This window comes from Macrotis lagotis, chromosome 1 (genome assembly GCF_037893015.1).
Source record: "Macrotis lagotis isolate mMagLag1 chromosome 1, bilby.v1.9.chrom.fasta, whole genome shotgun sequence".
Taxonomy (NCBI): Eukaryota; Metazoa; Chordata; class Mammalia; order Peramelemorphia; family Peramelidae; genus Macrotis; species Macrotis lagotis.
In genome coordinates, this window is record NC_133658.1 from 599,070,747 (window position 1) to 599,096,593 (window position 25,847).

Below are 25,847 nucleotides of genomic sequence, written 5' to 3' on the forward strand. Positions count from 1 at the left end.
AAAATCTTTCTTAAAAAAAAAGTTAAAATATCAATGTCTTTCATGATGTCTCTAACTTAGAAATGCTTTTGTCCACCTGTGGTTAGTGAAGCAGAAAGTAAAGTAGAAAGATTTACTTTTCAGTAAATATTATACCCTTAATTTTGTTGATTTTAGAACTCCTTTATGATAGAATTGGAAGCAATTACTGGGCTAAAAAAAATTACACTTTCAGATCTAGCAATTCCTGAGTTCCAGCTACTAAAAGGTAAGGAGGATGTCAGTTGATATTTCTATAAAATCTCTCTTGAGCTTCTGCCTCCTTTCCAAGAACTTCTGTGCTATGGAACATAAATTCAATGTAATTTTCTTCTTATTTACTCTTTATGTAAAAGGGATCAGTCAACATAAGGTTATGTTCTAGAGTTTCCCTCAAAATAGAATTTTTGGTAATTTAATCAGTGGCAATGAAAAAAACTTAAATCCATGTGTTAGAAATATTCTGTCTCTGGTTACATAACACTTCTACTACAAGACTAGAGTACCAGCATGGGGAGATGGCCAGAAAGGCTAGGCTTGCTTTTTGACTTTTTTTATTTAGGTATAAGCCCCTCAAATTATACTTTGCTCTTTCATAAAGAGAAATCTCAAGTTTTGACCAGAATAAGAAGAAAGTATAAAATAATCATCTTACACATGTGTATACTTTCTTTTCACACAATGGAGAAGTCACTTTCAGAACAACACTTCCACTGTAACTTCAATACAGATCTAAAAATTGAACTTTTTTGGTTCTCAGGAGACTTCATAGCCACCATAATGACAAGTGATAAGAATCTCCACAATATTTCAAGATACCCTGTAAGAAGCCAAAGAAATGAGGCTTAAAGTAAGACTACAGTTTCTAAGACGTATTCAAACTTAATGTTTCAGGTTTAGGTTTCTGGGGTCCTCAGTGTAAGTAGAGCAGTTACATGCATCAGGGTAACAGATAAAGGGATGTTGAGCAGGTACTGGTACAGTGGATAGAACATCAATCCTGGAATTAGGAGGATCTGAGTTCAAATCTGTCCTCAGAATCACTAGCTAGTGACCCTGAGCAAGTCAATTAAACCTGTCTCACATACAGAGTCATCTGTGATTCATATATAGTCCCTGGACCCAGATGGCTCAGGAGGAGAAAGTGAGGCTGATGACTTGGCAAAGCACTCCCTCACTCAAATCCAATTCAAGTGCATGTCATGGCATCTCCTCCCTGATGTTAGGGTTTTCTTTCAGAATGAAAGACAGAGGTGGCTAGGTGGCACAGTGGATAGAGCACTGGCCCTGAGTCAGGAGTATCTGAGTTCAAATTCAGCCTCAGACACTTAATAATTACCTAGCTGTGTGAACTTGGGCAAGCCACTTAACCATTGTCTTGCAAAAACTGGGAAAAAAAAAAGAATGAAGGACAAATATCAAAGGGAAGATAAAGAAAGAACATCCCCTTACATGTTAACTTTCAGGGAAGTCAACATTATAGTACAGTACAGTATATCGTGTAATATGGTATGGTATGATATAGTATAGCATAATATAGTTCTGTATTGTATAGTCTAGTCTAGTCTAGTATGGTATAATATAGTATAGTATTGTACGGTACAGTATAGTATAATGGCATTTATACAGCACTGGATATTTTAAGAAATATTTTATGAGTCACCCTTTCCAAGGATTATTCCTATATCTTGTCTTTTTTCTTTTTGGGAGCTTGAGTAGCAAGACAGTACCACAATGAGGAGGAAAGGAAAGAGAGAAAAACCTTCAGAAAAGCTTAAAAAATAGATTCCACAAGTTTGCAATGGAAAAGGGGGGAATAAGGAGAGAAACCTGCTTCCTGCTCTCAGACTTCAATAATACTCTTGCTTTATACTTCGAAGCTTATGATTTTAGAGAGGCAGCAATAAATATAACTTCAACTTCAAAGGTCCCCAGTTTAGTCAGAGTAAGATTCTGAAAATGCCTCTTATTCTAGATTTGTTGAAGAATATGCCCCTTACTAGTTGCTGTTAAATCCAGATACTGCCGCTCAGCAGTCAAAATTCTAGAGTTGATTCGTGGAACAACATTGGGCTGGTTCATGACATATTCGACTACATCTTGATCATGAGATAGTTCACCCTAAAGAAAGTATAAAAGACCAGTTAAATTATTGTCATTTCAGACGGAATTCAGAAAAACCTGGACTTAAATGAGCTCATGTGGAGTGAAGTGAGCAGAACCAGAAGAACATTATGTATATTAATAGCAACACTGTATGATGATCAATTATGACAGACTTAGCTCTTCTCAGTAGTAGTGAACAAAAACAATTCTAAAATATTTTTGATGGAAAAAAACATCCACATTCAGAGAAAATACTGTGAGATCTTGACTGCAGACCAAAGTACATTATTTTCACTTTTTAAAATTGGTTTTACTATTTTTTCTTTCTCATGTTTTTTTCTTCTTTTGTTCTGACTCCATGATAGTACAGATATAATCTATGTTAGATTACTCATTACCATGGGAAGGAGAAGGGGAAGGAAATAGAAAAATGTGGAACTTAAAATCTTGCAAAAAAATTAATGCCGAAAACTAGTAATTTGAAAAAATAAAATAAAATTTTTTTAAAGTACTGACATTAAAATGGATTTATAAGAAAATCAAAGACAGAAAAATCTTAAAAGTAAATTTTTCTATAGGTATTCTATAGGTAAACTCCTGTACTGTAATAGGACAAACTCAAAAGTGAAAAAAAATTCATTGAGCAAAAGTTCCCTCCTGCCTTAGTTAAGTCTATGTACATTATCATGTAGCTTATAGAATTTAAGTGGAAGTAGCTTTCTTTAGCTTTTCACAGGAGGACACAGAGAACAAACTGGGAAGAGCAGAAAGCTGTTGAACTGTGATTTTAGTGTTTAACATTTTAAAGACTTGGTATAAACTGAATTATCAATTGTCTTTGGAGAAATGTCTTTTATTTTTTTTTTAAAAAAAGAATGGCTAAATTCATTTCAGCATTTAAATAGAGTTTCTTCTGCCTCCCAGACATATTTTATTAAAATTTCATTAAAATAATTATTTTCACTAATGAAATTCTCAGAGATTAGGATCCACAGTCATAGAAATGTTTACAAAGTTTTTAAAAATTAATACATTTTATGACTAACAGATTTTTTAAACGAATAATAGAATTCAAATTCAATTCAAGAATTTAGTTTAGTCTTTTCCTTTGGTAAGTGTTCTTTCTATCCACCTAGCCCCATACCAAGAACAAATTCTTGAAGCAGTATAATCACAATCACAATGTGTGAATTTGAACTGGCTTTCCTATGCAAAAAAAAAAAAAAAAATTATCAACAAAGGCTAAATGAACCTTTGCAGGACAGAGTGTAGGCATACATACACTGTGGTTCACTATTTCAAGTGAGTTGATCCAAAATAAAATAAGGCTAAACCCAAACTTTCCAAAAGAGAAATAAGTGAAGAAAAGGCATGGCAATTAAAAGAGTAAATTTTAAGGTTATTATTCTAAACAATAAGTCAAATGACTTAGTCAAAACATTATTTCCTCTGAACTATCAAGTTATATATTACTGATATATGTACACAAAATTAAAAAATTACTATTTGAAAAGTTTTAACTATTTTATTAGGTTTTCTTAAAGCAGTGTTAAGATTATTTCTTGAGTTTAGACTTTTGACTTTGAGCAACTAAATCAATAAAGCAAATATCACTCAGAAGAAAATCATGAACTGAAGTTTTTACTCTGAGAACAGTAACTAAAAATAAGAGAAAGTAATTATTGCAAGAAATACATTAAATTGTAAGCACAAAGAGCAAATTCTAAGACACAGAACATATTTACCAGAATTTTATCTTACTTAGATTTGGTGAGGTACATAGATTTTACTTGGGTACAATTCTTTTTATTTGAATGCAACAATACTGAAGACATTAACTAAACCATTTCTGAAATATATATACTTATATCAACCACTAATATTTTAATTATTTTCTAATTTCTAGACAATTGTCCTAAATCAAAAAAGCTAAGATAGAATGGAAAAAAAATTCTTAGAGGAAACTAATATTTTCAGTATGTTAACTAATGTCAAATCCCACATCATTCACCATTTCAAATTCAACATTCTTAGTAAAAGCTCCTGAAAAGAATAAAAGCAGCCATCCTGCTAGAAAATCGAAAAATAACTGCTACTGGGGTATGAAAATTCCACTGCTTTAAGAATTTTATGGCAAACTACAAAAAGTAGAACTTAATTTTTTAAAAAAGAGATCACACTGCATCCAAATCCAGTTCAGAATCTTCACATACCAAGTACACTGCTCTTTGGAAGATGCTTGTAGTTTCCAAGATTTTATGCATTGTAACTGTTTCCAGTTCATCTGTATCAAGCTGATCCTTTTCATAAGGCATGCCATTGAACAATACAACTGGCAGAGGACCCACCCCTGTCTGCTCATAGTAAGCTCTTCCTTCCTATAATAAATACAAAGAGACAAGAAAGCTTGAGGTTTTCGTGAAGTAAAAGAAAGAGAGCCTTCCCTCATTCTATATATATTCTAGGCAAGACAAATTATAAGTTAATAATCAAACCTTTAACCACCATGCCAGTTGGTTGAAATCATCTTTTGGAATACAAAAGTTAAGTGTCAAGCAAGTAAAACCACTACCCCTGCCCCTCCAACTTGAATGGAGACATCCCATAACCCATGATATCCCATGCAAAGCATATCCCAAACCATCAACCCTATTTCTAGTCTGGCCCTACAGTCATTATATTAGTCTGCAGGCAGTATTTATGGTCTCTTAAAATGGATTTGAAAGTCAACATGGTGTAGAGTATAGGTTTGGTTTTGGAGTTGGACATGGGTACAAATCTTCTATCTTGATATATATATATGAGCTATGCAGCCATGAACAATCATTTACCCTTTCAGTGCCTTAAGCAACTCTCTAAGACCACAAACTAAAGATAACTTGTTTATTAATATTAGCAGATGCAATTTACAGGCAGAGGTTCTTAAACCAGTGAATTTAGAAATCCAGACCACCACAATATTGAGTATTTCCTTTTAGAAGGCAATCTAGAGAGACATCAATTTAACCTACACCAATTTATATATCAATTTTTTATCCCTAATAAGTTTCTTTTCATTTAATGAAACTTTATTAAAACATTGTTAATGTATCATATAAATTCCAATATAGTGCCATTCAGGAATTTGCCTGAAAACACTAATATTACTTTGCACAATTTGTGTTATTCCACTTACTCCTAAGTATTTTATTTTTCTATTTCTGGGATAGATAGAAAACTGAATTATTATGATCATTCTATAATACATGAAAAATTAATAAATTTCATAGAGATCCAAGAAAATGTTGACTCCTTGGGAGGTTCTATTTCCTTTTGGTTTTGGATCCCATGATATATGAAGGAAGAATAAAATGGAGTACTAGACTTGAAGCCAGCAGAGAAATGGGTTCAAACCACTACTCTGATTTTATTACTTATATGGCAATGAGAAAAATCAATTAATTTGCTAAGCCTGATTTCCTCATCTTTAAATCCAAGACAATAATATCCATAGTACCTAGGTTCATAGGAAGTCTGAATGTAAGGATCAAATGATTAAAAGTGTGTAAAACATTTTACAAACCTTAAAAAAAATATGTGTGTATGTAATAAATGCATATGTAATAATAAAATATACACATATATAAATGGATATAGATATAGATTGCTCAATCAATCTAGCTTTTATCCCTACCATCCAACATAATGCACATTGAAGGTGATTTAAAATGCTTATTGAAGAACTAAAGGAAAATTACTAACTTTAAACAAAATATACATCTGTATAATCTTAATTGTTTTCACAACTTTGATAATTTACTTGTCTTAGCACAGTGCCTTCCTTCCTCCCAAAGATTCATTCTTGGACCAAAACTGAACAATCACAACAGTAGCACATTCAGCTAAAGTCCTACATCAAATTTTATAATTCTTATGCATTATGTTTTACCCAGACTTTATGTTCTTTTATTTTTATTTTTTTAGGTTTTTTGCAAGGTAATGGGGCAAAGTGACTTGCCCTAAGTTACACAGCTAGGCAATCACTAAATGTCTGCAGCTGGACCTGAACTCAGGTCCTCCTGACAGCAGGGCCGGTGCTCTATTTTCTGCACCACCTAGCTGCCCAATGTTATTATTTTTATTGAAACAATAAAACATTGTGCAGCAAATCTTTCAATCTATATATAATGAAGTTATCCACTGATCTGTACAAAACTGAATATTTTTCCATTTAATAGTTAAACAATATTGTACATGGTGTCAGCTAAATTAGAATGGTCTTTTCTTCTTCTTAAGAACAATCAACATTCACATTCTGATGTATGCAAACTCTGAAATCTTATCAAGTTTTCTCTCCTTCATGCTACATTATAAAATTATCTTAGGAAAGAAAAAGAGAAAAGTCAAATGAGAAAAGAAATATAATAAATCTTTTACCTTTCGATTTTGATCAAAGGCAGAATCAATCCCCAAAATACTATTCATTTCCACATATGGATATTTCTTCTTCAGAACACTAATAACATTTTCAACTTTCACCTTTTCTCTGGTCTTTACCTTATTATATATCTGAGGAGGAAAAAAAACTTTAGTTTTATACTTCAAAAAATCCAAAAAAAAAAAAATCCAATCAAAATAGAATGAATGTCATTGTAAGGTCAATTTTCTTTCAACAGTATATCAGGAGACTGAGAAAAGTGTACCTTTTGTATAAACATTTAAATAAACAATTTTGAAGTTGTTAATTAAATTTAATTCTCCTTCCTCCCAATCTCTCTAAGGGTTCCTTCTTTAGACTAAACACTGAAAATTCCCAAAATGATAAGTTTCAATTTCTGGAAATAGCTGTGTATTATAATCATATAAACAAAAAAATGCAGGCATAGAAAACTGACCTATCTCCTTATGAAATTTTTCTTAAATTTTCTGGAAATTAAAACTATACTTAAGAAAGGAAGACCAAATTCTAGCAAAAATTATTTACTTTAGGATCTAAAGATATAACATTGCTAGCATTGGTTTAACCTAATTTCAAGTTCAACTCAGCAAACATTTGGGCACATACTAAGTGTTTGGGATACTAAGACATTTCATTTTTTTTTTTAGGTTTTTGCAAGGCAAATGGGGTTAAGTGGCTTGCCCAAGGCCACACAGCTAGGTAATTATTAAGTGTCTGAGGTGGGATTTGAACCCAGGCACCCCTGACTCCAGGGCTGGTGCTTTATCCACTGTGCCACCTAGCTGCCCCCAGGATACTAAGACAAAAAATAATTAACTTTTGCCCTCTTAAATTGTTTCCCACAAGTCATTTAACAATTTCATTAAACATTTGGATTAAATTAGATAAATCTGATGCTGACAATGTTATCTCTTTATACGTCATGCATTCGAACATTTCTGAAAATACTTATTATTAGCCTAAAAGTAATTCTTTTCTGGGAAAAAAATTTTAAAGTCACAGAATGCCACCACCTAATTTGCCACAGTTTTTACTGCCTCAAGTAAAAAAGCATGATGTGGATGAATTTCAAAAGGGAAAGTGCCTTACAAACCAGAAGAGAAGTAATTTACATTTTTCTCACCTGCAAAATGGACATTGGACTAGACAACTTCTAAACCTGTGATTTTAAATTCCTGCACTGAGGAGTTGCATGTGTGTGCATTTCTAAGAACAATTATTTTACATGTACTCATAAAAAAAAAGCAATACTTAATTTATTTGGAAAACATAGTATCCTTTTATAATACAGACTTTAAATGTTATACACACACACACACACACACACACACACACACACACACACACACAAATAAAAACTTTATCATCTTAAATGAAAACCTACTGATATCAAAGTCTGGAAGGCGTGATAATCATCCACATCTTGTGCAACATAATTATAGGCTCTAAGAACAGCCACTCCAGCATCTTGCATCCCATCAACATCTTCAGAGTCATTAACCACAAAGATTAAACCAATTCTGTGGGGAGGGAAATAAGTATTTATCTCATAAATTTATCTTTGATATCCAATTCAATGATTACAATTAACCAGTGAAGAAAATATTTCCTTAAAGAAAACTTACTGGAAATGAATTATATATACCATTATGAACAAACAATATATACTATGCCACATTCAAAGCTAGGATTAGACTTGAAAAGGAAGAGGAATTAGAGAAGAAAGAAATATGATTGCGCAAAGTTTGGGGGAACAGAGAATATTTATTAAGATATACAAAAAAGTACAGATTTGAAGATTTTTACGGGGTACACAGGATTTTAAAGTGAGAGCTAAGCAAAAGAGCTACACTGGGTTGAAGATGGAATTAAATTTTGAATTCTCAGAATATAAGAAAGATTTCCATTTAGAAAGCAAGAATATAGTCATCTACAGGAAACAATCTTATATTGGAAATAGTTTAATAATAATATAAGAACAGTTAACATTTCTATAGTGCTTCCTCAGTACCTAGAATTGTACTTTATAACTACTCTCCCATTTGATCCTCGTAACCACACTGGGAAGTAGGTGCTATCATTATTCCCATTTTACAGTTAAGGAAACTGAGACAATGTAATTTGCCCAGGTCATTGGCCAAGGCTACATTTGAACTCAGGGCTTCCTGATTTTAGGCCTACAAAGCACTATATTTACTCTGCCATCTGGTTGCCCTGTTTAAAGCTATACAATGCTGTTATAAAAGGGAAAGGTGCCCTGGGTGCATGTGCTCTAACAGCAATTCTATTACTAAAAATTAATGACTACCTTATTTGTATAGTGCTTTTACCATTTCTGAGTATTTTTTCAAAGCGTTATCTCATTAGAATCTCACAACAGTTCTACAAAGCAGGCATGGTGAAAAATATGTCATTCCCATTGGAAAGATGAGCAAAGTGGCACTATGCGCCTTGTCTAAAGTTGGATGGTAGAAGAGTTGACCCAAGAACATCCATGTCCAGATGCTCAGTCCTCTAAACTTTCCCAAACACCACAAAATGCCTGTAATGAAGGGCGTAACGACCTACAAAAAGATTATGCTTTCAGAAGAGGGAAAAAGGATTTTATGGTCCACAGGCAAGGGTGTTGGACTTGGCATCAGAGGGGCGAGACCAAATTCCTGGACTGTCAGTCACTCCCTATATTATAGCAGATAAACCATTTAACCATGGGGTCATAATTTTTCCATCTGTAAAATTATGGTGGACCAAACAACCTCAAAATCTATGATCCTAAACATTTGCCCAGAAAAATAGTACATTTGTGTATTTTATTAAAAAAAAAAAAATTACTTTATGTGGTAACAGGAATATGTGAGACTGGTAAAAGCAATGGGGATACTTTTGAAATAACCAGAAATAACTCAGAAAATATGAAAAGAAAATTCTAATATTATATATATATATGAAATTTATACCTACTTAAAGATAACCTTTATATAAGCGGTTGAACAAATACTTTCCCAATTTTAAAAGAAATATATTCTAATTTGTAACAAATAAAATAACTATTTCCTTAAATAAGAAACTGCTGGAATTTAATAATCAAGTTCTCTGACATCATGATTTCACTGTTTTGTTATCTTCTAAAAGATGAAGGTAAAATAGCTAGCTCCAGTCTTACTAAAAACTTTTTGGGATAAACCCAGACATTAAATACACACTGCACAGTAGTTTCAGAAAACAAAAAAAGGAAGGTAGTATAGTTGGATCATATAAAAGCAGAAAAGGCAATCAGAAAGCTAAACTTAGAATGAGACAATTTCTTGTCCACTTAAAACTGCTCTAATTTTGTTCAATCTCTTATTCTGTCACATAAAATGAATATTGTAGAACAAGGATAAAACCCATTTTACAGGCTTTCAATATCATGGTGAAAGAAATGCAGCCTACATTACACTTCAAAGTGGGTGTCATTATTTTGATCTACAGCATAAATCATATCCATAATATGGCAAAGCTCTATATCTGTTGGATAGTTTCATATCAAATAAGGAAGAATGAAAACCTCAAAGACAAATCACATTTAAGAAAAACTGAATGTGAAACAATACTCCCGCCATACCGCGGCACTTAAAAATTATCTACTCCACTTCAATTTGTATAGCAATTAGTGAGTTAAGGAACATATACAAAATATCACACTTTATTCTGTCCCCCCAAAATAAATAAAATACTGACAAGTATTACCTCAAATTAGCATGCCTAAAACCTTCACCAGACTTTAATTGCCACAAATTAAATTCTAACTTATCTTTTTATATTCAATCCCTCAAAAAATCCTGTTAATTTATTGTTTTAAAAAATATCTAATTTATTCAGTGGCTCACTGTTATCTCTAACATCAAATACTAGCTTCTTACTTTAATATTTAAAACACTTCAAAACCTGATCCAAGTTACTTTTCCAGGCTTTTAAGCACATTACTCTCTTTTCATAAATTCTACTTTCCAGCCAAACTGATTCCCCCAGTTCCTCATATTAGATATTCCAATCCATTTCCTAACTTGGTACCTATGTATAAAATTTTTGGGGGTGCAGAAATCATAGTTTAATAGGGGAAAAAAGATATGCATAAAATGTCTTTCCCTCCATTAAACTGAAATCTCTATACCCAGAAATTCACTAAGTAACATGTACTCTTTGGCCAAGCTGCACAAGGGAGTACCAGTCTATACCTACAATGATTATTTTTTAAATGGAAAAGGAATTATATATACAAATATAGTACTTTTATTAGTAGTTAAAAATGGAAACTAAGGGGCTATTCTACTGGAAAAGGACTAAACTAATTATGATATGTGAATGTAATGAATATTATAGTGCCAAAAGCTATGAAGAAATGGACAGTTTCAGAGGAAAACAGGGAGATTGTGAACTGACAAAACGAAAAGAACAAAGTAAATGATTTATACACTGCCCATTGGAGGGGGGGTGTTGGGGGCGGGGCTCAGAAGAAAGGAGAATTATTTTGAAAGATTTTAAAACTCTAATCAATAACCACTGTCTCCTAATGCTAGGGGCTTCCTCTCAAAGATTACCTTTCATCTATTCTACATATATCTTTTATGTACTTAAAAATTTACAGACTGCTTTTTTCAACCAGACTGTTAAGTTCTTTAAGACCAGGGAGTAATTTTTTACATTGCTTTGTGTCCTTAAGACTTACCACAGTATCTAACACTTAATAATAAGTACTTACTAAAAAGTCTGTTGATTTGCTGATTTGCTCAAACAATAAGGGTAGCTAGATGGTATAAAAGAGAAAATGGTGCATCTGGAATCAGGATTAGAGAGTTCTAACCTTGGCTCAGACATCTATCTGTGTGAAAATGAGTTAGTCACTTAGCCTCTCTCAACCTCAATTTCATCATATGTGAAATGACAATAATGATAGCACATACCTGCCAAGAGTGTTATAAAGATAAAATAAAAAAAATGAGAAATTATTATTATTATTACTAGCACTACTTCAACTAGTTGAATACTCCAGTTCACTAAAGACTAACTTTAGTAAATTTGCCTAGGATAGTGCGCTGAAGGATCCTTGTGTCTTTCCCTTGTAGTTTTCTTACCCCTGCTTCACTTCAGTGTTAACACAGTGTAAAATATCTATCTGACAAAGTCCTACTCCTCTTCAGTGCCAAATTTCCTATTTTCTTTAAGGCCCAAATCAACTCAAGTCCTATTTCATCCTCAAAGTCTTTCCAACCCTCTCCAACCTACAATTTTGTTGCTGTTGTTTTTGTAACATGAGTATCTACAGCACCTGAGAGTGTGTGAGCTATGAAAAAATTTAAAAATCATCCTTTATTATTCTGTTTTTTTTTAACATGTGTAATCTGCTCTTCCCATTGAATAGTAAATTTCTAGGAGGCAAAGACTGTGTCATCACCAAGCCTATGTGCCAATGCTACAAATACATACTAGATGGTTCAACAAAAATTCAATTAAATTATACATTTCACCTTCATGTTTTCTAAAAAAATTAAGCTTTAGCAAATTTAACTATGTAGGTATTAATAAAAAAAAGCCCAATAAGTTATAAAGTTAAAAGAAAGCATTTCTTTAAAATAATATTCTTAAAAACTAGATATGTAAGCTAACTATTCTCAGAATTGCTTTTTCCCCAAACTTTTGCTCAAAAAATATCAAATGTTCTGTGCCAAAAAAGATACTCATTTTCTTTATCAATGACAAATTAATCATAATTCACTAACCCCACTATAATCATATCTTTAGGAATTAGATTTTAATCAAGACATTTAAAAATGAGAAACAAAATTTCAATTCAATTATTCATATTCTAAAATTACTAACATAGTATTATTACCTTAGTGGTATATGATTACTGAGAAACATTTCAGCTACATTTATCAATTCTACCGCAGTCTCATGAGCTGGATCAACTATGATAATCTGCAGGCAATGAAAAATTGAAAAGAACTAGTGAATTGGCATTTATACATAAGTAACTGTGACTGAAGATACTATTACAACTTTATATTTAAAAAATGGTCTTTTCGAGAGTTACTCAAACAACTTATTTCAGAAGGTAGAAAACAAAAATCATTACCATTCTCCATTCAAAATAAAAAAAACACCTTTGGTAAGGGTAAGGTGAAAAGATCACAGATTTCAGAGCTTCAAGGAATCTTGGAGATGATCTGGTTCAACATTCACATTTTACAGATAAATACGTTATGTTTCAAGAGAGGAACCTATACAAAAGCACATAAATAATAAACAGAAGATTCTAGGTTTAAATCCAAACCTTTTGTCTCTAAATCTTTTCATTGTACCATTTTCCAAGGTCGAATTACTCCAGCTTTCCCAGCTTAAAGGTAATTATGCATTAAATATTCATCTGGAATCAAATAACCAAAATATATGGAGGACAGAAAGAAAAATAGAAAGAAGACAAGTGGATTTTGGAAGTTCAAAAGAAGTTTCAGGAATGGAATATGCAAAATGAGAAGGCTTTAGTCAAAGGATTAGTTCCCCCCACCCTTGCATTTTAGGGAATTTTTATTAGCTAATTCACCAAATAGCTTTCTGGCTACTATTTTAAGGAAGAAGATGGAAATATGAGATAGCAAGGGTTAAGGGAAAAACAATACCCTAAGGAGATCCCCTGATGTAACATTACAAAATAAATATTATTAAAAATTGAAGCCCACCATTGGAAAAATTAATTACTAAAAGTAAAAAATTTCATTTTTTCCAAAAAAGTAATTTCTACAAAAAAAGAGAATAGAAATGCCTCACAATCCTTTTAGAACTAAAAATTATGGATAATTAGGAGTATGCTCCAAATGAAATGATCCTAATACAATCTTTACAATGGATATGCTTTTTCATGACTTAAAAAAGAACTATAAAGTTATTTATATATTTATAAAGTTATTTAAGTTTTTGGCAGTGGATTAAAAAATCATATTCCTAGACTTTAGATTATTGATTTAAAGCAATATCTCCAGTCAATAATAGCTACAACTCTATGCCAACGTGTTTATAACTCTTAAAGTTATCATTTTTTCTCAAAATTCTTTAAATATGAATAACTTTTTAAAAGTATCAAGAAAGATAGGTAGGAACAGGGAAAAAGAATCTCTGTATTTATAGAGAAGCTTAGAGGAAGGAGAACAAAATCAAGGTCAACTAAGTCAACTGTGTCCTAGATAGATAGATGGATGGATGAATAATTAGATAGATAGATGGATGGATGGATAGATATAGACAGATAGATAGATAGATAGATAGATAGATAGATAGATAGATAGATAGATATCATGTTGCTTACCAAATTGTGGAAGTTTTTTCTGATTTGTCTGATAACTCCAGGGAAGGTAGGTCGAAGGAGCTCCTGTAAACTGGAAGGCCAGGAACTATACCTACTATCAATTTCAAGGTTGTTGATCCACTGAAAAAAAGAAAAATCTAGATCTAACAATTGTTAACCTAAAAGAATTTGCAATAAGTCTCATAACACCTTTAAATCATTTTAAAGGGAAAAAATTTTTTTTAAAGGGAATTTAATAAAAAAGCAAACACAACCTTCTGATGAGGAATTTTATACTATAAATATAAAACTAAGTATGAAAAGTAGGTCATTCCAACAAGCTGTCAAATACTGGCCAGACATCAAAACTGATTACATAAAACTGAAAAGTTTCCCCTCACCACAAAACAAAACCAATGTAGCGAAAATTAAACAGAAACAATTATTTGGACAAAAACTATTGTGGAAAACTTCTCTGATAAAAGTATTATTTCCAAGACAGATAAGGAACTGATTCAACTTTGTAAGAATAAAAGCCAACTCCCAAAATTCAAGCTAAGAACAATCAAGTGAAGAAAAATATCCCAAATCATTAATAATTCACATTCAACAAACTGGCAAAGGTAACAAAAATGGAAAATGACAAATGTTGAGAGGGCTGCAGGAAAACTGGTACATTTATGTGCTTTTGGTGGAGTTATAAACTGGTACAACCATTTTGGAAAACAATTTGGAACTGTACCCAAAAAGGCACTATGAATTCTCACTGATTGAACAATATCATTAATTGTGATCAAAGAAAGGGGGAAAAGTAGGGGTGTCTAGGTGGTGCAGTGGATAGAGCACTGGCCCTGGAGTCAGGAGTACCTGAGTTCAAATCCGGCCTCAGACAATAATTACCTAGCTATGTGGCCTTGGCCAAGCCACTTAACCCTATTTGCCTTGCAAAAAAAAAAAAAAACTTAAAAAAAAAAGAAAAAGAAAGGGGAAAAGTTCTATTACATACAAAATGTAGAGCACCCCTTTTTGTAATGGCAAATAACTGGAATCTACAGCAGTGCTCATCAACTGAAGAATTGTTAAACAAAATAAGGTATAAGAGAACAGAATGAAATATTATGCTATAAGGAATGTTCAAATGAATGGTTTCTATGTAGTAATTCAGAGTGATATTTGCACAACCTGGAAAACATTAATATAATGATAACTTCATAGAAACAAAAAACTTTAAAACATTTAAGATCCCTGATCAATGGAATTGATGATCATGATGTTCTATACTGCCTACAGCAGAGAAGTGATATATTCAATGTGCAGAATGAGATATTGAGAGAACTGGAATTATTTGACTATATATAGATCAACTAAAATAAAGTTTTTGTTTTTCTTTTATAGTAGAGGAAGTAGTGGGTACAAGTTAGAAAGAAAAGAAAAAGTGCATCCTAAAAAAAAAGGAAAGAAAAAGATGAGAAAAACTGCCAAAAAGATCTGATAAAAAAAAATCTTTCATTCATAATCAATGACAGAAATAAATTTCATGCCCAAGTGGTGAAAGGATACACCAAAATCGGTCCTCAAAAAAAATTTTTGCTCATAATCATCTGAAAAATCATTCCAATTCTCTAATAATCAAAAAATGCAAATTACAACAATTTGAATACTACCTCACACATATTAAATTGTTTTAAAAAATTAAAATAATACAAAAAAATTCATTGTTGAAAGAGTTGCAGAGAAAAAGGCACATTGCAATATGGGAATAAAAGGGTGCAATTTTGAAAAGTAATATGACAATATAAAAGGTAGAGCTGAACAGTGGATAGAGTACTGGACTTAGAGTCAGGAAGAACTAGATTCAAATCCTGCCTCTGATAACGTATCAAATTGAAGATCCAAGGCAAGTCATTAAACCTGTAAGTAACTCATTCAATTTACTAGAATTTGCCTACTAAGTCACAGGACAGGTTGCAATCTGCATTGGTGGAAAGGAATTCCAGTTTGCCAAACTAATGGGGATCATAGATCCTGCCCATATTTAAGAAATCATAATTTAAAGGAAGCTCTATAAAACTGGTCATATTCTCTAACTCGGTAATTCTATTGTTAAGAATAAAATGGACAATAAATAAAAAGGCTTATTTGTGTAAAAAATGTTTATAATTGGGGCAGCTAGGTGGCACAGTGGATACAGTAAGAACTGAATTCAAGATGACCTGAATTCAAATGCGACCTCAGAAACTTAATACTTAGCTGTGTGACTCAGGGCAAATCATTTAACCCCACTGTCTTGTAAAATCAAAAACTAACAAAGAATCAAACAAAAATATTTATAGGTAACAGTACACATAAAAGAAAAAAACTGGAAATAATCCATGTAGCCACTAATTGGGAAAGAGAAATGACAGCTACTAAGCAAATTATAGTATATGAACATGTTAACCAGAAATTATGACTTGAAAAATAATGAAATATTATTTTTTCCATAAGAAATTATACAAAATATAAAGAATTTCAAAAATGCAAAGAATTATAAAGGCATGCATATGAAAAGTCAAGAAGAGAATATAAACATTATTGCTATAATAAGAGCAAGAGCTATGAAATTTTGATAAAAAATGGTTCACGTAGTCAAAAATAAACAACTTCCCTATTCCCTGTGCTCAGGTAAACAAAATCTCAGGGTAGTTTGTAGGGCTAGGGCCTAAAGGCAACTAGTAACACATAAAATCTATATTCTCTTCCAAGAAACTCTTAGACATGACTACTCATAAACTAAGCACCTCTAAGAGAAGTTAAAAAGCACTGGCTTAAGATCGAAAACAGCATGTTTAGAATATATTACTAGCCTACTATGTTATATATGAACCTGAGTAATGAAAAATAAAACTGACCCCAAGAGTTATAACCCATTTTCAATTTATAGTAATAGAGTAATTGGTATAGCGATTTTTTATTGAGAGAAAATCAAGAAAAAAAGTTAATGATAATTGAATAAGATATTTGGGACTTTATCAAATCCTCACAGAAATAGTAGGGCTTCTAATATCCACGGCATAGTCTGCATCTGATGGCTGGATATTCAACTTCAAAATATTGTGTAGAGATGAGTCTTCTATTCCTAGTCTATGTAGTCCCTCCATAACACGAGCTTCATTTCTCAACATATCAAACAAGCTGAAATACATTACAAAAACTCTTATTATTCCTACAAATACTTGAAAGGTGATCAGCTGTTAACCCCCGGCAGGTGGACTAAAACAGATTTTTTTCCGTATTTTACTACTTTTAAAGGACTGTGTTGTCATTAGTGTGTGCCTTCCCTCCACTGACAAAGAATGCACAATCTTGCGAGTATGCATGACTGGGAAGTTTGTCAACTATAATTTTCAATTCACTGATGATACCCCTCTCAACAATTAAAGACAGAAATCCAGTCCACTATCAGGCCTCTTTTTGAAGCCTTTCTTGCTACTTAGTAAGGCCTGACGGAACCCAGACAGGGTTTTCTGGTCAATCTATCAAAATATGCAAATCTAATGCACTCACTACTTTAATCAAAGTACCTTATCCTTTATTAATAAGGAATTGATATTTAATTTATTTGTTCAATTTGTGAACATATGCTTTCTATGTTGACAGCTTAAGGCAACACAGTGCTATTAAGATCATGTTCCTTAAAACATATACACAACACTTGACTAGCTTTATGTTCACCTACTAATAGCATCATGGGGGTCAATTTTAATAGCATGAATAGTTTATACAGCATTATTTACTTTGTGATTTAATATTAAGGACCCAAGTTTTAGTATTGAGAAGTTTATGAGTCAAAGGATAAATTGTAATTTTGAAACAGTGGCTAATGCAGAGCAAATGAGAATATATATCTGTAAGGAAGTAATTCAGCACAATTTGGTAACTAGCAATATATTACTAAATAACATTTTAGTGAACATAAATAGCAGTATTTGTGGAAGCATTCCAGTGATGTGAATGAAACTAAACTTTTCCAAAACAGTCGCATCAAAGGGCCTTCACGGGTAAATGCAGTTCTATTCCCATTAGATCTTTTGGTAAAGATGGCCAGCATAAATATTTAATGGTAGGAGGATAAGTGGTTACTTTTTATCAATATGGACATCATAAATGCATTTATGAAAATAACTGCAGTGATGATGTGTTACAAGAAGACAATATTCCATATGGAAAAAAAAAAATCACACAGAAAACTATACCAAATTATCCTTTAGGTAAACCTCACCTAAAATTAAGTTTTCTACTACCATAGTCAATAAAGTTGACATCTGTGCAAAAATCCTATTAAGACTTCTAAATTAGAAAATTTCTGCAGAGAATGAAGAATGCTGATATCCATACCTAAATATATCTTGTGTGTCTAAATCAATATGTAATCCATTGATGAACAAGGCAGATTCTCCAGGCTGTAATCCTAAAGTTCCTTTGAAGTACTGAAAATTTAAAAGGAAAACAATTGTTGACATGCAAAAAGATATTCAAAAGAACTTCTGCCAGTTTTGTATTTTTCTCTTTTCTACCACTGCCTCTTAGCTCTTGAGGAGTTTTAATCTTGTTTCCTAAAATATTTAGGGGAATTGGGAGAAATCAAATTTATTAAAAATCCCCTTTAATATGGGGGCAGCTAGGTGGCACAGTGGATAAAGCACTGGCCTTGGAGTCAGGAGTACCTGGGTTCAAATCCGGTCTCAGACACTTAATAATTACCTACCTGTGTGGCCTTGAGCAAGCCACTTTAACCCCTAAGGGGTTAAAAACCTAAGGGAAAAAAAACCCCTTAATATAGACACATCTTGTGTCCAGCAGCAATAGCCTCTACCCTTTAGTAAAAGGCAGCAAAGCAATATGACTACATTGGAAATATGTTTAACATGATAGTTCATGTATAAAATATATCAGATTGCTTGCTGTCTTGAGGAGGAGGGAGGGCAGGAAAGAAAGAAGAAAATTTTACAAAAATGAATTCTGAAAACCATCTCTACATGGAATTGGAAAAATTACTGTTAATATTAAAAAAATAAAAAAATTAAAGACAAGAGATGGAAAGCAGCAGTTTTCCCTACAGAGCCACTAGCTATTTTGCCCTAGTAGGGTTAACAGTGGTACAAAGCAAGGAATAAGTTACATTTGATTTACTCAGATCTTAATGGCACAATCCCAACAGGCACTAATTACTAATTGAGAAATTATTAAGCATAAAAATATTATTCAATTATTTTCTAATTAAATCTGCTATGATAGATAGTTTATTCAATTATATAGCACAAGGAGTTCCAACACTTAAGTGGCTAGGACAAAAGCCACCACTAAGTTCTTGGGATGAAAGGTTTTAAGCCTAGGTAAAGTTTAAATCAAAAGATAAAAAATTTAATCCACAATATTGAGTTTTAAAGGAGGGGTGTGGGGGCAATTTGAAAAATCCTTAGTGGAGCAGCCATGAATTAAAGAAATATTAAATTTCCTTTGAAAGAAATTTCCCATCTCAGTCCCCACTCCCCCTCAAAAAAGAAGTAAATATTTTTTGGCAAATGTTACCTTTTGGTTCTCTTCCACTTCAGTTCTAAGTTCTTGATTAACAGCAGTTTTTGTTATTGCTCTAAGAAAACAAAAAAGTTAATTTGGTTCTTGGTTCAAAAATTGAATACAAATTCAATTACGGAAATGGGCCAGATTTTGAAGAATACATTACTGAATGCTAAGTAAATTATTACTAAAAGAGTTTTAAAAAAAAATACAACCCTTAAAACTGAGCAGGTAGGAACAGCTAGGTGCACAGTGGATAGAGCACTGGCCCTGAAGTAAGGAGGGCTCGAATTCAAATCCAGCCTCAGATATTTAATACTTACTTAACTGTGTAACCTTGGACAAGTTACTTTAACCACAATGCCTTGCAAAAAAAAACCCCCCAAAAAAAAGCATTCAGCCCCTTGCATAATAGGACACTTTTTCCCTACTTCCAAGAGCCACAATAAAGCATTCTATGAGTAGTGCTGTTACTTCCAGACTCTTAGCTAACTAATGCCTAAAGTGTATAAAAATTTTCTATGAGCAAATTTAGCACTGTATTTCAGTACTCACTAATGATATTCATATGCTCAAATCTATGTCTGAATGATAGGATTAAGAATTTGCTGTGAAATTTATAAGCTTCTGTCAGGCAAGGCTATATTAAAATAGTATTAAAAAAAGAACCCCAAAATATCTCATATCAGAGCTGAAAATAACAGTATTAACCTTACAATGATTTAAAATAGTCATACAATGTACAGAGGAACTAACTTTGATACTTTGGTTAAAGTAGTTCAGCAGGAATATGAGATAAAAGACTTATTGGGTATGAAAAATGAGGACTTCAAAATTTTGATACAAACTTGCATACAGCTTTCAGAATTAAGAAAAAATGTATACACTACTATATTAGCACTAATAATCAGATACAAATGCACAAAAATAATGTAGATTTAAAACAGTAAAGATTTTGGGGAGTATCAACTAAGATTTTTGAATTGTTGCTTCTACATTAACATAGAAGAAAAGTATCTGGTATGATTCAACGAGAAAAAGCTCATGTTGAATAATTATTAGTATACTCATTAAGTAAAGGAGAGAAAATGGAAATCAGAAAAATAAGGGTCTTACTCATCTTATAAACATTTCTTCCCTTTCAATATATAGTATTTTTAGTATCAAAATATCATTTTAATGTAAATAACATATTCTTATTTTACACTGTGTCAACATTTCAATGCTTTTACAAAGTAGGCAAATGTCATGCAAGAATTGTTTACAACAAAATTTATGAATCTCTCTTAAACTTCATATACATTTCTGTTTTAAATGTTGATCTGAAAACCTTAGAACTGATATTTTAAAATAATGACACCATGCATTGATGCAGTATTCTAAGTTCTATAAGATTTAGTAAATGCCAATTTGAATTATAACAAGATGAGAGGTTGGTTTATCATTGGATACTATATTAAAGATGGACATATCCCTGAGCTTTCTTCTGTATTACCTAGCTTTGGTAGGAAAATTCTGACTGAGATCCTTTAGAACCACCAAAGCTACCTCAAGAGGTGCAGCCAGGACTCGGGCAGCAGTCTGGAAACTAAGATCTGAAAAAAAAAGAAAGAGAAACAAAGAAATAAAAAATAAAATCTAGGTCAAATGCTATAAGTTAACTATTGTTGCACAGTATACTAGAGTTAACACACAAGTAAATATGCACATAAATACAAACAGAGACACATAACAATTTACAACTGACTAAACTTTCATACTCTTTCACTGGTAAAAGACAACACCTTCAAATGAAGTCGTTCACAAGGACAACATTCCTACCAATTCTAAAAATTATATTATAAAGCACCAGTTATCAGAACTGTCTGGTATTGGCTAAGAAATAGAGTGGTGGATCAGTGGCATAGACTAGGTGCAATAGCAGGAAATGATTATAGCAATCTGTTGTTTGATAAACCCAAAGAGTCCAGGTTTTGGGATTAAAAACTCTGTCTTCAATAAAAAACTGTTGGGAAAATTGGAAGTTAGTGTGATAGAAACTTGGATTCGACCAATACCTCATACCTTATACCAAGATAAGATCAAAATGGATACAGAATTTAGATGTAAAAGACAATATTATAAGCAAACTAGGAGATCAAGGAATAGATTATCTATCAGATCTATGGAAAAGGAAGCAGTTTATGACCAAGGAAGAGGTGGACAACATCGTTAAAAACAAACTAGATAATTTTGATCATTAAATTAAAAAGCTTGTGCACAGACAAAAAAACTATAACCAAGATCAAAAGAAATGAAGTAAATTGGGAAACAGTTTTTACAACTAGCATTTCTGACAAAGGACTCATTTCTAAAATATATAGAGAATTGAGTCAAATTTATAAAAAAAAAAAGCCATTCGCCAATTGTCAAATGGTCAAAGGATATGCAAAGGCAATTTACAGATGAGGAAATCAAAGCCATCCATAGTCATAAGAAAAATTGCTCTAAATCATTACTTATTAGAGAAATGTAAATTAAAGCTTCTCTGTGGTACCACCTCACACCTCTTAGACTGGCCAATATGACCAGAAAGCATAAAGATCATAGTTGGAAGGGTTTGTGGGAAATCTGGGACACTGATACATTGTTGGTGGAGCTATAAACTCATCCAACTTTTCTGGAGAGCGGTCTAGAACTACACAAAAATGTGCATACCCTTTGATCCAGCAATACCACTACTGGGTCTATACCCCAAAGAGATCATAAAAAAGGGTAAAAACATAACTTGTACAAAAATATTCATAGCAGCTCTATTTGGAAATTGAGTGAATATCCATCAGGTGGGGAATGGCTACACAAATTGTGGTATAAACCAGGAGGGATGGGGAATTCAGGGAAACATGGAATGATTTACATGAACTGATGTTCAGCAAGATGAGCAGAACCAGAAAAACATTGTACACCCAAACAGCAACCTGGGGGTGATGATCAACCTTGATGGACTTGTTCATTTCTTAAGTGCAACAATCAGGGACAATTTTGGGGTATCTACAATGAAGAATACATCTCTATCCAGAGAAAGAATTGTGGAGTTTGAACAAAGACCAAAGACCTTTAATTAAAAAAAAAATTATGTAATTTTGCTGTCTCTTGAATTTTTTTCTTAAGGATATGATTTCTCTTTCAACATATTTAATTTAGATCAGTGTACACCATGGAAACAATATAAAGACTAACAGACTGCCTTCTGTGGGGGGTGGGGGGAGGGAAGTGAAATTTGGGGATAAATTGTAAAATTCAAAATTAATTAATAAATTTATTTTTTTAAAAAAAGAATGGCATTTTAACTATTCCAAGTTTAATCTATTTCACAGCACTTTTTAAAGGATCTACCTATTGAAAAATGGTATTTTCTAAATCATCATACCTTGAATACTGTGAGGCAGAACCTAAATCATCAATTGAATTTATATTTCCCAAACTATTATTTATCACAATTTCTGGAAAATGATGATTTGAATAAAGAAAAAACTTGCTAAATACTCAAAGTGAAAGAAAATAAACAAAGGGGAAAAAAACCTACCACAACAGTGACATTTTATATCCTTCCAAAAGTGAGAAATTTATTTTAGAAATAACTATTAGTCAATCAAAGGACATTGGAAAAATATAGCAATGAAATAATTTATAAACACCACATGTATTTAAGAACATTTAAAAAATTTACTTACTGTGAACACATCTAAATTTCTAACTAATATGCATATCCCATAATTCTACATTATCTACATACCTCTCTCAAACTAGTCGGTCCCGGAGCTACATATTGCAAACTTTTTTTCTATTACTGATCATGATAATTAAAACTGGTCTGATAATTTCTTTTTTTAAGGTGTTTTTTTTTGCAAGGCAAATGGGGTTAAGTGACTTGCCCAAGGCCACACAGCTAGGTAATTATTAAGTGTCTGACACCGGATTTGAACCCAGGTACTCCTGACTCCAAGGCCGGTGCTTTATCCACTACACCACCTAGCCGCCCCCGGTTTGATAATTTCTGATGAACTCTAATACTACAGAGAAAATAACAGATATGTTTACCAGTCTCCAAACTGTATGTTTCCTATATTATCAAATTAAGTCAAATTACAGGTAGGATATAAGTTCATTAGACTGGTATTACCTTGCAGTTGCCAAACTTTCAGAGGTGCCATTTCATTGGTACTTTCCACAAGATGCTTCCGGAGTTCTTTTAATTGTTCCTTCATATCAGGATGGAGTTCTCTGACAGAAATACAAGAAAAGTCAGATTCAAAGTGTCAATTGTCTCTTCATTCCAACACCCTTGCATACAAGTAAAATATTTGTTAACATCTACAATGTGATGGATATTTTTTAAGCCTTTGTTTACTTTTATAACAAAAAGTTTTCAAATTGTGATAGACTTTCTCTTGCTCATTTCTTTCCTATTTTTAACTGATTACAACTTAACACAAAATTCAAAAAGAGAGGAATGGTTGATACATGATGGTAAGTCTCACCAAAATGTTCTTTCAATGAACACTTTTATTAATGAAGACAATTTTCATCTACTGAGCTCACATAAGTAAAGTTGAGGCTCCTGAGTTTCATTTCATTTGTGTTCTGAGAAATATCAACTCTCATAACTATTTATATATGAGCAAAGGAAAATGCATTTAGTCCAAGATAGATTTGCCAAGTCCTTATTCTAGACTAGTCTTTTTTTTAACCTAACTACAAGAAAAACAAGTTAGATTATCTTAAAAGTGAAAATGAAGTCAATTGGTAGTCCAAAATATAGAACTAAAAAAAAAAAATAATTCACTGTACGAACTAGGTCCCTCAGGTTCAACTGGTTAATTTCTATAGTAGATCCACTACTCATCATAAAAAAATTGTCAAATAATTGCTATTTGTATTTGATTCTCATTCATGTAACCACTCTTTCCAACAAGGTAGATTGCAACCATCCATATATATCCAAATGGGAAACTCTTTATCCATAAGATAAAATCCATTATGGGAAATATACCCAACATGGTAGGAAATTCCTCTGTATCTTCTGACATTATGTTGACTCTAGGGAGCCACATGTGGAGCATCCTTTCAGGAAGTTCTAAAAAGTTCCAGAATTTGAGGAAATCAGTATAATAGCATCCATAAAAAAAAAGATTGTGGAAACTTCACTAGCTATAAAAAATTCCTCTTTAATTCAAACTAGTTATCTAAAAAAAATTTCTTAATGAATAAACTTTAGTTAAGGTAATGAAAATTCACTTATTTTCTCTGGGCCTCAGTTTCCACATTTAGAAAATGGAACACTGAGCAAAACAGACTCCCAAGTTCCTTTTCCAGATCTTGCATCTATGATCCCATGAAAAAGTAAATAATACCCAGACAAAATTGTTCAAGGAGCTCTGATTAAGTGATACAGAACTACCAATTAATGGAGAGATGTAACAATAAAATTTGTACTAGATGCTTATTAGGTCTAAAAATGATTCAGTGTATTGGAATGTACTTAGAATCATAAAACCATGGTACTGAGGGCTAGAATGAATCTCAAAGATAATCATCTGACCTAATTCCTTCATTTGACAGATAAAACCCATTTCTAAAATTCCTCAAATTTTAAAAATAATTTTGGCATCTACCATCTCTTCCCCAAGGTAAAGTAACCTGTTTTCCAGACAGAAAAAATGAGAGAAATAGTTCAATTTCTCCTAAAATTCATCAGAAGACTGAGATCAAATATGATATGAAACCAAATTACAGGTCCAGAGCACAAAATCAGGCAGACACATTAATACTATATATTCCTTAAAGATTATGCTTTTACTTAGAATCATAAAAATAACCATTACAATAAGGACAATAGTAATCTAATTTTAGAGTAAATCGAAAAAAGTCAGTCATGGGTCTCTTTGTATATTTATGTTATTCCCTTCCCTCTTCCTATATTTAGTGCTCAACATAAATCATTACAAAGAATAAAAGAAACTCTATTGTTATTAAAATACATTCATTCAGGCATCCTTAAAGGTAAGATAAATAAGTCAAAGAAAATCATATGAACCTACAAAAATTGGCAAGCAAGGCAAATAAGAAATTTTGACCAAAGAGATTATTTCATATTCAAATAGTGATAGTCAAACCTTAGTCTTCCAAAAAGAAATCCTTGAACTTCATCAATGGGGTCATTTTCACCAATTACTGTAGCATTTGTGTCAGTTCCTACAAAAGTACAGCAAGGATCACACATATTTCCACTCACTAATACTGATAAGATATTAAATTGTATTTTTTTTGGTGTCCAAAAAATTCAACATGAGACTTGCAAAATGATACTTTATAGTGGTTATTTATAATAAATTTTCAATTCTACCTAGTCTTTAATACACATCT

The 25,847-nt window shown here is 32.2% G+C and overlaps 1 protein-coding gene across 1 annotated transcript in view; it reads right to left on the reverse strand.

Moving 5' to 3' along the window:
- The window catches only part of UGGT1 (UDP-glucose glycoprotein glucosyltransferase 1), a 106,467-nt gene that overhangs the window by 43,414 nt on the left and 37,206 nt on the right, over positions 1–25,847 (reverse strand). Inside the window, 12 exon segments of the mRNA XM_074214911.1 lie at positions 2,019–2,139; positions 4,338–4,502; positions 6,541–6,672; positions 7,947–8,082; positions 12,435–12,520; positions 13,905–14,024; positions 16,907–17,057; positions 18,261–18,352; positions 19,455–19,515; positions 20,938–21,037; positions 23,605–23,705; positions 25,598–25,676. Of these exon segments, the coding sequence (XP_074071012.1) occupies positions 2,019–2,139; positions 4,338–4,502; positions 6,541–6,672; positions 7,947–8,082; positions 12,435–12,520; positions 13,905–14,024; positions 16,907–17,057; positions 18,261–18,352; positions 19,455–19,515; positions 20,938–21,037; positions 23,605–23,705; positions 25,598–25,676 (1,344 nt within the window).